A 12,011-nucleotide genomic window follows, 5' to 3' on the forward strand; every position below is an offset into this window, starting at 1 on the left:
ACATACACACACAAACACTCACACACACACACAGGATGCATCCATGTTGCTTAATGTGCTGATCTATGTTGGGCTTTCTAAAAGCAAAGCCCAGACCCTTCCTACATTCTTCTTGGCAGGTTGTGTAAGCTATTGAAGACAGTGCTATCTCTGCTAGGAGTATGGAAGGGCTGTATTCCTTCTGTAAGCATTTAGCTGTCTGTGTAATCTGATCTCCTGTTATTCAGGTACGTTTTAGCGCATCCACTGTTATCTAAGACCTCAGAATGTTGGTATTGTTGCCTACAGCTTGCCACCTGTCGTCTGCAAGTGGTAAATATGAAAACTGAACATGCACCATTTCCTATTTAACTCATTGCAAAGAAATCAAAATACAACAGCTACACTTTATGTTTTAAAACAACTGGACATAATAAATGAAGACAGAAAGTCTGTGAGCTATCATCATCTATTGAATACACCAGCCCGCACCAGACATGTTTGCTAAATGAATCCTGGAGTCAATAATGACTCATTACTTATTCCCAATAATTCAATTCTTTTGACTCAGTTTAATGAGTTTTTGTTAACAAAGCTTGTACATATATGTGCTAATATGACTGAATCAGGGACATTAGACTGTAAGCTCCTCTAGGGCAGAGACTAATGTGACAGATGTATATACTCTGTACAGCGCCCTATTGTATGTCAGCGCTACATTGATAAATGAAATAAATAAATGAACACAGAGTTTCATTGTTCTAATCAGTATTCAGTAGGATTGGCTTAACCTGGAGGTGTTTGTTGATAGACTTACCTGTTTCATAACCTCGCTAATGCCAAGAATCTTCTGCAGCTTTGAAAGAGCCATGCGGTCTATTGGGTTTTCCAGCTCTTGTATTCCACCGTCAGCTCTACGAACATTAACTGAACGCACCATTTTCAACGTTGCCCCAGGCCCTGCTTGAAATTCTATTTGTATTTTCTCGACTGAGGCACCCGTGTGCACTAGAAAGGAGAACACTTACTGGTTTAATTATTGAAGAGCCTGAAATTCAATACACCTTTGTACGGGTCTGTTTGGCATAAAAGCAAATCCCTTGAAAATTGGGTATTTTGGTTTTAAGTGAATGTGCCTCAATTTATATGAACTTACTTATTTTAAACTTGCTATAATTGCTCTGAAACTCATTACTGTGAATTCCACTGCAGTGTGCTATGGGAGGGTGTTTTGCTAGTTCTAAAGTATAATGAAAGGCAAAACTTTTTTCTTTAGATTCAGATGGAGTGCCGAAGGGTTACAACCTATGTCAGGTTTTAATTGCCGTCTGTGTGCTTGTAAGGGAGATTTGCTCTCTCCAATTGTTCTGATCACCAATATCACCAGGAATGAACATTGAGGGTAAATACAAAACTTGGAATTGCCACCAGAATGGAAATAGAGGTGAATCCTTCAATGGGGCACTTGGTCCTGTGACAACTTTCTAAGAAGGGATATACCTCACATTGGAAAGATATCCGCTCACGTCTTGTTGAGGCTACAGGACAGTGAAGGAAAATATCACTCATTAGACACACATGGCAAAAACAAACTGACTGATTTTAACCCTCCCTTACTATCCAACATTTAAAACAAGTTTTGGCTTTAGCTATACTTTGTTAATATATGTCCAAAGTAGGTATAGAAGCACTCTCAGGTTTTGCGGTGGAGATAAGTCAGAGCATCATTGTTTTATCGTCAACATTTTGAGGGAGTTCAGTCCAACTTTATCAAGACTGATGGATTAAGCTCCATCAGAAAGTTGACAATAAAATGCTGATGCTCTGACTTATCCCTGCTGAAAGACCCATGAGTGCCTCTATACCGTGTTTCCCCGAAAATAAGACAGTGTCTTATATTTTTTTTAAGATTTTCGGGGTAGGTCTTATATTACAGAAATCTCTGAAGATAGCACTAGGTCTTACTTTCGGGGAAACACGGTACCTACTTTGGACTTGTATGGATATTTTTGTGAATGAGTACCTGGAAAATTATCTTACAAATAAGAGTGTGGTGGCTACCCCTGGGACTATATACTCTGAGTATTAGCTAGTTGTAGTAGGAATTTCCCTCTAAGGGCAGGTTCACACAAATTTCCGAACCACGTCTGGTCCGGAAAATGGTGTGAGCCTGCCCGCAGTTCCAGTGCATTCCAGTCCAGACAAAATGAGACATGCAGTATTTTTCTGGTCTGGAACGGTCTGGTTGGTGGGAACAGAGGCCAGAAATAGCATGGGGATACATTGGGATGCATTTTGAGTCTGGAAACAATCTGTTTCTTGTCTGCAGATGATCTGGATGTGGTGTGAATGGGCCCAAACTCATTCACTGACCCTGTACGTAGTCATGCTAATGTCTTACCTGGCTTAAATACCACTTTCACAGAATGATCTCCGATCAAGTGATACAGCGGGCAGTTTCTGACAAAGGCAGTCGTCAGACAGTTTCTTACTAGACAAACTTGGAAACCCAAATCCCCAGCTTTGGCGCACATGGAGACATCCGACAACTGAGGATGTCTTCGCGGCTGCTCTGACCAGTAAGCATTCTCTTTGCTTAAAACTTCGGCGGAAAACTTTCCCTGTGAAGTGACGAGATAAAAATGACATTATTTGACCGTATCAATGCAGAACTAAGTATGTTTTAAATGCAATACATGAAACCCTTTTTAAAATGTGTGCAGGATTCCCCGCTGCTGCTTTGTATTTTTTTGTGTAGGTGACCTAGGACTTTTTTTTTCTCCTTTTTTTTTTAGTGCTTTTAAGCCTCTAGTCGCTCCCAAGTCTGTTATTATGTTCTGGAGAAAACTGATGGTTTTGTTCAGGGAGATTGATTGAAAATACCTTGTAAAAAGTTTAAAACAAATCTTTGTAAGGGCTTCATGCTGTCCGATCCTTGTTGCAAATCGCCGCCTACTGATTAGCGAGCTGAGCTTCTAGAGTCTCATATAATGTTCCCACTTAGGCTCCTGAACCTTATAGAGTTTGCAGGTAGATAAAAAGACATTGCTTTAAAGAAAAATCAATTAAAGAACTGTATTTACCTATCTCTCTCTGTAGACTGTTGTGAATCAGATTTAGAACTATGGTTATCATTACAGGTGACTTATCGTGAGAGAAGCATCATTGCTGAATTTTACTTCTGAAAACCCAATTTGACTGGCTGCTGTGCTGACTTACTCACCCCTATACTTTGAATCTCTGAGCAGAAGGAGGAGAGCAAACGGTACATCCTGCATTGCTGTCACAACAATTGTACTTTAAAGAGAACCTGTGCTGTAGTAACTATTATTATTATTATACAGGATTTATATAGCGCCAACAGTTTGCGCAGCGCTTTACAATATAAGGAAGACATTACAATCACAATACAATTCAAGACAAGATGGTAAGGAGGGCCTTGCCCCTGAGGGCTTACAAGTAAATTTGTTGAGACAGCACTGCAGGATGTACCATTTGCTCTCCTCCTTCTGCTCAGAGATTCAAAGTATAGGGGTGAGTAACACCCCTATACTTATCTCACGATAAGTCACCTGTAATGATAACCATAGTTCTAAATCTGATTCACAACAGTCTACAGAGAGAGATAAGTAAATACAGTTCTTTAATTGATTTTTCTTTAGAGCAATGTGTTTTTATCTACCTGCAAACGCTATAAGGTTCGGGAGCCTAAGTGGGAACATTATCTGAGACTCTAGAAGCTCAGCTTGCTAATCTAATTTAACGCCCTCCTCCAGACTTCCCTCAAAATCAGCCTTGCTCCCCTCCTTGTGCCCCCCACTGTCAATATTACATTCTTTTTGTGTTTTAATACTTAGCTTCTCTGAAGTCCGCAGGCCAGTCATATCACGTTGCAGGGTCCTCTTCGTCTTCGCCACTTCTCTAGGTTGGGTGGTCCATACTGATACAGAGAACAGTCCCTACTGATACAGAGAGCAGTGCTGAAGTGAGGATGTCAGCATCACTCTCTGTGAATGAAGGGAGGCTATGGTAACCCCCGTCTCAGTAAATCCTAAATCTTTTGGGCTAAAGGATGCTGGTTATCATTCATGCTGGAAGTCCAAGTACATCTTATGGTAAGAAAGAGGTACTTCAGGGGACATCCCCATGTTAAAAGTTAGTAGTGCACCCTGAGCCTGGGCTGGGGGACATTTTTGAGCAATAAAAGTTTAACTGAGAGGTGGCCTTTACAGGTGATCCCATGACAGAATGGAAAAAACTCTCTTAGGTAAAATTGCATTTTAAAGATTACCCGTCATCAGTTTCCATCTGTAATAATCTGAATCTCCACTGTGATAACTGTGGCAGCCTTATCTCTCATAATGTAGTTGATTTTTAATTATTTACTTTTTTATACTCTCCCTGTCACAGCAGAGATGTCAGACTGTAAGCTCCCCTTATCTGCTACTTGAGCCCGGTGCTAATAATTGACTCACAAAAAAGTGTCAGCTAACAAAGGTGCCTTCAGCATTTAATGAGGAAAATGAAAGGCTTTTGTTGATCATTTTACCCTTTCCTAAGTAGTGTGGACTACTTAGCACTGAGCCAAGACAGGAGACTGGTCAGCTTTCATAGGGACAGAAGCGCCTGATACTGGGCTGACATGACTACCCTGACAGGAAGGGAATACAGCTAAATATCAGCAAACACAGCTATCCCTCAAGAGTAAGACTGCACTATAATGCACTATAACTTATGACAATATGGAGATTTACAGGGTTATTCACTAAAGAGTTTGGAGAAGCAGGAGAAGTGAACAATCTAGGACAAAATAGCTGATTTGGAAAAATTCTCTAATTCAGCTCAATTTCCAGTTCAGCTATGTTGTCCTAGATTGTTCACTTCTCCAGCAATCTCCAAACTCTTCACCTTCAATGAGTAGCCCTGTTAGATTCTTACGAATGCCCAGTACTGACAAATTCCTGTGAGATCTCCTAAGAAACAAACCGTGCGTACCATGGTTGCATCCTCTGACCCTTATACCCTCTGACTCACTGCTGAGTCCAGAAGTGAAATAGGAATTGGAGGATGGAATCACAACATGCGGTGAGTGGCACAGATATCCTACAGTTCCAGAAGTGTTGAAGAATATACATCTCCACTATTAATATTATAACAAAGTCTTCCTCGCAGGAATAGCTGTATTCATTGCTATTTAGCTGTATTCTCTCCCTGTCAGAGCAGCAAGGTTAGCCCAGTGTCAAACTGTAAGGCCTTTATGGAGCCTGGCCAATCTTCTATGTGGGCTTGGTACTATGTGACACAATGTTAGGGCTGCTGAAAGAGGGCAAATCAGTCAGCAAATGCCTTTAGTTTTCATTTTCATTTATGTAATCCTGGCAGTGCCTTTGTTATAAGACTTTTTTTTAGTGTTATCATCAATAAGCCTAGGTAGGATATGAGGTAGGTAGGTAGGTAGGTAGGTAGGACAGACTGACACTTCTGCTTTGATGGGAAGAAAATAAAAGTAAAAAAATAAAACATCAATTAATTCATAAAAGGTAAGGTTCCTTAATCCTAACAGTGTCTAAGAAACTAGATCCATATTCCAAACTTGCTTTCTAGATACACACAGAGCAAGAGCTTTCACCTTTTAAAAAAAAAAACTGGGAGTACATAGTGTTAGGCTAAGCAGATAGTTATTTACACAAAACTCCACAGCAGGACGGAGCCCGTGGTTGGCAAAGACTTCTGTCGAGAGCCATATGTATTATGTGTGAATATAGAATAAAACATAATATAGCAAGGCCACAGGGACAGGCCCACTGCCCCAAATCAAAAGCTATTGCTCACGGCTTTATTTCATCACTGGAAGGTGTTCGGTCCCTGGTGCTATTATGTTCTAAATTTCTCGGGCAAAGTGAAAATGTTTGCTTTGTTTCATATTTAAAAGGAATCTATTGACTTCTCAAAATAATATATACAGTATGCAGCAAAGTCATAGAAGACGGAGATCACCAGCACACAATCAAAAAGCATTGAATTCTTTGGCTTATTTATTAAAGAAACATGTCACAAGCGTCATTTAGCCAACGTTTCAGGGCCACGCAGTTTCTTCTTCAGGGTGACGTAGAAGGGCAGAAGAGACCCTGCGTGGCCCCAAAACATTGGCTAAATGACGCTTGTCACATGTTTCTTCAATAAATATGCAAAAGAATCCAATGCTGGTGATCTCCATCTTCTATGATTTTGGAAAACACGGCGCCATCCGTGTAATCACTACGAGCACCACAACTATTAATCAAGGTCCAATCACTGTAAGGAGTGCAGGTGACACATCACGCTAATATGTATTTATGCAGCATAGCACAAACCACATTTATGAAAGAGTGCACTTTGAAAGCTTGGTGGAAGATGAACAGATGTGTAAATATAATTCATCAATGGTCCTGGACCCCCTGGTCCACTGCCTAAAAATACCTGTTTGAACCATGTTGGAGACTGGCAGCCACTTTCCACATTTTTCCAGTGTGCTTTGCTGGCCCTGTATAAGGATCTCTTTACACCTAGGCGCTTTGTCGCTCAAAGCTAAGCGCTATAAAATGTTCAAGACAAGGAATCTCATTCATTTCTATGGCCCCAGTTCCCACCTGAGGGTTTTGTTGCTTTCTCATTGAAGTCCATGGCACCAAAAAGCGCTGTAAGCTGCCAAAGGGTAGCTCTTGTGCTTTTTCCTGCGACAGGCCTTTTTCTGCTTGTGACAAAACACTCAGATGCGAACAGGGGCCATAAAAATGAATAGGATTCCTTGTCTTGAGCATTTTGTCAGTCTTAGGTTTGAGTGACAGAACACCTAGGTGTGAACAGCGGGGTTTGTGAGGGATTCCTCCACAGTCCAGGAAGCACAGAAGCAGGTTGCAGGTCCTAAAAGTAAATCTACTAGGAGTAGCACTCCTGGGATGGTGGCCATGCATGTGAACACTAATTCCACTATCCGCCCACCGGCCTCCAACATCTCACATCCTTTACAGTGAAAGCCTCCTCTTTACATTTTAGATAAAGTAGGTAAGTGGTAAAAGCCCTATCAGGATATTTTTTTTGCTTTTTCTGTTCCATTGGAGAGATTTCCTGTGATCAAAACAAGTAAATGAGGGGAGATCCCGCCTATGTATGAGAAAGTTCCCTCTTTGACAGATGTTATAAGATCAGATGTCCAGAGAGTAAGATGGGCCAGAGAGTAAGCAGACACTCCCAGAAGAGGAGAGGGCTATGCCATCCAAGGAGAGGGGTGGGAATTGACTCTTCCAGGAGGAGTCACTTTTTCCAGCAAGTTCAAAGGCACAGTGCAAATTATTACATATATTTTATAAAAAGGAAAAACAGGTTCAGGGACAGGGTCTCTTTAAGCAATTAACATACATGAATAGATTATTAAACCAATAAATATGCCAATAAAAACTAATATAAATAACCTCCTCTCAGACTACAAACTCGACAATGTTCAGTTTGATATTTTTCAAAGCAGTAAAGGGTTAATGATTGTGCTGACCTCGGCCCTTGTACTGTCCCCAGCGGACAACCCTTGCGTACTGAAGGTCTGTTTTAGCACGTTTGGTTCTGTTCCAGCTGCTACAATAGGAGTCATCTTCGCTGCAGCTAAATCCTCCGAGTTTCTGGTTACAGCGAACGCTTTTGACCTGAACATAAAACGTTGTATTGTTTATCTTGAGCACATATTTGTGAGCGCTGTCAGAGAGAAAATATGTTTTTCCTTTTTTTGGTCTATTGTTTATGATATTTTCAACTTTTTTCAAGGTTATTGTCTTTACCTCTCTGTAGATGTGCTTTACCTCGTTGCAATAGACAGTTTCTGCTCTGCGTATGCTATTGTTATTCTGCTCATGTAATTGTTATGTTTTTGTTATTATCGTTATTACTGGTTCCATGCTTGGCAAAAAGTTTGCACAAAAATAGAAATAACATACAAGTACGCTAAAACATTATAGTTGAATTTTGAGCAGATTATAAAAGTGGAACTCAGGGAATTTTTTTATTCCCCTTTTTTAATCTTTTTCTAGAAGTCCATTGAGGGACACAGCTCTGCAGAATTCTAAGATGTAGGGTTATGCTGCTGCCTCTAGGAGCAGCAGCATGAACCCAATGGGGTTGATTTACTAACCTTTTAAACACACCAAGAACGTGTATACACCTCTGTAGTGTGTTCCCTCCCAGCATGATCTATGGGAGGAATCGAAACACCTTTGTAGTGTGTACACACCCAGCAGGTGTGTTGTTCAAAGCCCTGCAATGAATTGCAAGGTAATGTGGTGTAAATTAGCTCTATGTTATGTTGCTTGCGTTGATGAATGCAGGAATGTAAATGCATGAGCTAACCATTTTTGTCTAAACTGTGAAGCAGCATTATATATGCATCATGTGCATGATTTTTCCATATATGGCATTAGTGGAAATATGCTTTTAGAGACTTTTTGGTTGATAAATACGTTTTGCTGTGTGAAAATCACACACACCTGGTGTGTGTGTGTGTTTAGGTTAGTAAATCAACCCCAATGTCTCAGAATTCTTCTGAGCTGTGTCCCTTAATGGACGATAGAGAAAATTGGATTTTGTTCTTACCGTCAAATCCTTTAGTCGGAGTCCATTGAGAGACACAGCTCTGAAGAATTCTGTGACATAGGGGTCATGCTGCTGCTCCTAGAAGCAAGAATTCATCCGCACTGTGTCTCTCAATGGAAGATAGGGAAAAAAATGCCATTCTGCACTTATACTTTCCATGCTCCAACACTGCCCATTACTTCCTCCTCAATACAGCACCGGTGGTCCATTTCAGGTTAAAATGGCACTGTTATGGCTCATTCACATGAGTGGCTAAGCCTGTACAATGCAAATAAAGTCATTGACTGTATATGGCTGTTAGCAGGCATACGCAGGTCTTCTGAGTCAAAAGATGTACATCCGTACACGCACATGCGTACAGCCATTGACTACTATGGGAAGCTGTACCTGTGGCTCCCTGGAGGAGAAAAATACGCCAGAATTATTGTTGTACAGTCTCAGGTGCCCATGAGCATAAGCACTTATTCTGCCCATTTCCTGTATAGTCCAGCCTGTCCTTTAAATGCCATCCCTAGGAAGTGTGTCATCATGCAGGCTGGGATCACATCATTGCTAGAGTACTGCTAGAAGAATGCCCCTCTACACTACTGGAAGGAGAAGAAGCTGCAGTGACATCTCCAGACCAGCAAGAGAATACTTGTTGGAAAACAATTATGTGTAAGAATAGAAAAAAAAATACCGGGGGGCTTCAGAGGGTGGGAGGTTGTTGTGGGGCTGAGGTGTGTGTTTGTGTGTGGCAGGTAGCAGGTTGCCCGGAGTTTAGGTTTAGTCAGGCATCTCAGAGATTGACAGGTTGGGAAGCCATGTGCATATGGTCCAGCTTGCCAGTTCCCACCTCTATATATCTTGCAACATGGCTGGTAGTTAGAGGATTGAAGGATAGCAATGCTCAGAGATTTATCAATAAGCTGTAGTCTCTGTGTATGATAATGTGCGCTGCTGACAATCTGAAGGGTTTACTATTGCTCCGTAGGGTCACCTTAAATGGCCCAATCTTCATCTGAATTTTGCATTGGGCTGTCCGTGACCACAGTGAGCTGGCCAGTATCTGCATGTTACCATCTGACTAAATAATAATTAAAGGAAATGATATGCTTATCATAATGCGCGATTGTCATATTGTAATCTGTGGAGCAGTACTATCAGAATAGAGCCCTGAGATCACCTGAGCAAAACCAACTGGATGGTGAAGAATTTGTTCAATTAAATCAGCAGATGAAGCGGCATTATCTTCCAATCATATATAATCAGAGATTTCGTGCAAACATTTTCTTTAGATTGAAAAATTGTTCATTACTGGTATACGGAAAAATAATCAGATTGCGTGCATTGCCAAGTAGGCCGATAAGCAAATAATAATACTGCCAATCACCGCAGTAGCAAAGGTTCAATGCCAGATATACGATTAGAAACATATACACACTTATACATTGCATTCAGGTAAATTAGATCTAAGCCCAATCACGAACAACTCATAATACACTTTCACATGTTAATGTAATTCCAGCGTTGTTTTCTGTCTTTTAAAATCTGCAGCTATTATTACCAGGATACCTGCTGATCCGGCAATGAAGGTTGTTGCTTAGTTACTTACTGTTATAGGGTGACAACTGTCTCTCATTTGTGCTCCGGTGTTGTCTCCCTGTCTGAAGCACCCCTAGTGGAGACTACAAGTGGCCAAGCCTACATACATTGAACAGGCATGGTCTACTGTTGTCACTATTACATGCAGGACCATCACTATAACTGGGGAACCTGAGGCTGTAGCCAAGGCAGGCATCTCTTTGGGTCACATGGAGGGCGTCAGGCAAAGTGGCATGGCCGTTCTGCTGCAGAACGTTTGCAGTGTGCCTGCGGCCCCCTTTCCATTCAGAGTGTCCCATTTTGCTATGAACTGGGCGGGAAGATGTGTAAGGGCCATACACATCTCTCTGCCCAGCTCTTAGCAACTTGGGACGCTATTGCCAGTATCCCTCTGAGCACCTAGCAACCAGTAACCTCACTGGTTGCTAGGAGCTCAGCATAAGTGCCTAACAGAGCTTGGGACGCTATTGTCGGCATCCCGCTGAGCACCTAGCAACCAGTGATGTCACTGGTTGTCAGGAGCTTGGCAGGATGCCGGCCAGAGTGTCCCAGGCTGCTGAGAGCTGAGCAGGGAGATGCAAAGCCCTTACACATCTCTTCACCAGCTCTAAGCGAGGTCACTGTCCACCAGCACCACTCCCCCCCACCACTGATTGTGCACCATCCAGCAACCCATTTACTTACCAGATTGGTCCGCCCAAACACCACCTTTAACTATGCGCCCGTCTATTCACATCCCCATAACAAATAGCTTATTAAATTACTGTGCATGTCCAGTACCTCAATTAAAGGTTACACTGTGATACCTGGACATTAGCTGAGACACAGCATCTTTATGACTGAATCAAATCCTGGACATTTTGCATCTATACTATTAGGTCGCCAGCTCTGGCCAACAATAGGAACAATAGGAAGTTGAAACTGGAGAGAGTGCATGTAGACAGAGGGAGTTGAAACTGGAGACAGGAAGTGGCTAAAAGAGGCTGGTGGAGATCAGCAGCACTGGGACGTTAAAAAGGATGAAAGAAAGGTGAGAACAGTATTTATGGTAAAAGAAAAATGCCAATTCTTCATGATACGCAGTGTTTTGACAAAAATTGTCATCACGTCAGTGTTTACATCTAATGATATAATTGAATTTGCAGACAGAAGTAACATTGACAGATTGTAAATACCTTATGGAAATAAGTTCATTATCTGGCAGCTCTGGAATAAAATCCATCTTGAAGTGTTTTTGCCCAGCGTTCGCGTTGGTTTCCACATTTGCGGGTAATACAAAGCTGGCCTGTGTTCTGAGCTCCATTCCGGCTTGGATCAGGTTGGTATTGACACCGATCATGAACACTATTTCCTTGGTCATACTAAATAATGGGGTAAAATACATGTCAAATTATTATCAGGGATAATATAAAGGGAAACACCAGGGTATAATCAGTGAGCGTAGATCTTGCTAGTCGGCCCCCCTGAACAACCTGATTGGATGCAGGCATTGTTCATGTATTTTGAGAGCCAGAGGGGCCGACTAGCAAGACACTGAAGCTTGGCCGTAGATGGAGAAATCTGTTGCACTTTTTCCATCTGACCATAGAAAGTCTGCAGATGATCTATAGATGTATGGGCAGCTTTAGGGGTTGAATGACATTGGGACAAGCTGTTTTTTTTTTTTTTCAGACACTGGCTGGTGGACCATTTTAATAAAAACTATTTTTGCCTGGAGTTGGATTTTAAAAACTAAGACAGGTAGTTGCAAGTGACAAATGTTCCTGCACTTCAGCACTGTTATTAACTTTAGATCAGGTTCACTTAGCATTGATTACTAAGATTGTTTCTAT

At 41.6% G+C, this 12,011-nt stretch overlaps 1 protein-coding gene across 1 annotated transcript in view; it reads right to left on the reverse strand.

Moving 5' to 3' along the window:
* Nucleotides 1-12,011, reverse strand: part of LOC108789771 (vitellogenin-1-like) — an 85,241-nt gene that overhangs the window by 22,292 nt on the left and 50,938 nt on the right. The window contains exons 19-22 of the mRNA XM_018559863.1: nt 11,355-11,540; nt 7,508-7,655; nt 2,381-2,600; nt 797-987 (exon numbers count right to left, since the gene is read on the reverse strand). Coding sequence (XP_018415365.1) covers nt 797-987; nt 2,381-2,600; nt 7,508-7,655; nt 11,355-11,540 — 745 coding nt within the window. The remainder of the gene's footprint in view (nt 1-796; nt 988-2,380; nt 2,601-7,507; nt 7,656-11,354; nt 11,541-12,011) is intronic.

The sequence above is a fragment of the Nanorana parkeri genome, unplaced genomic scaffold (assembly GCF_000935625.1).
Source record: "Nanorana parkeri isolate BGI_ZX_2015 unplaced genomic scaffold, ASM93562v1 scaffold418, whole genome shotgun sequence".
NCBI classification, from domain to species: domain Eukaryota; kingdom Metazoa; phylum Chordata; class Amphibia; order Anura; family Dicroglossidae; genus Nanorana; species Nanorana parkeri.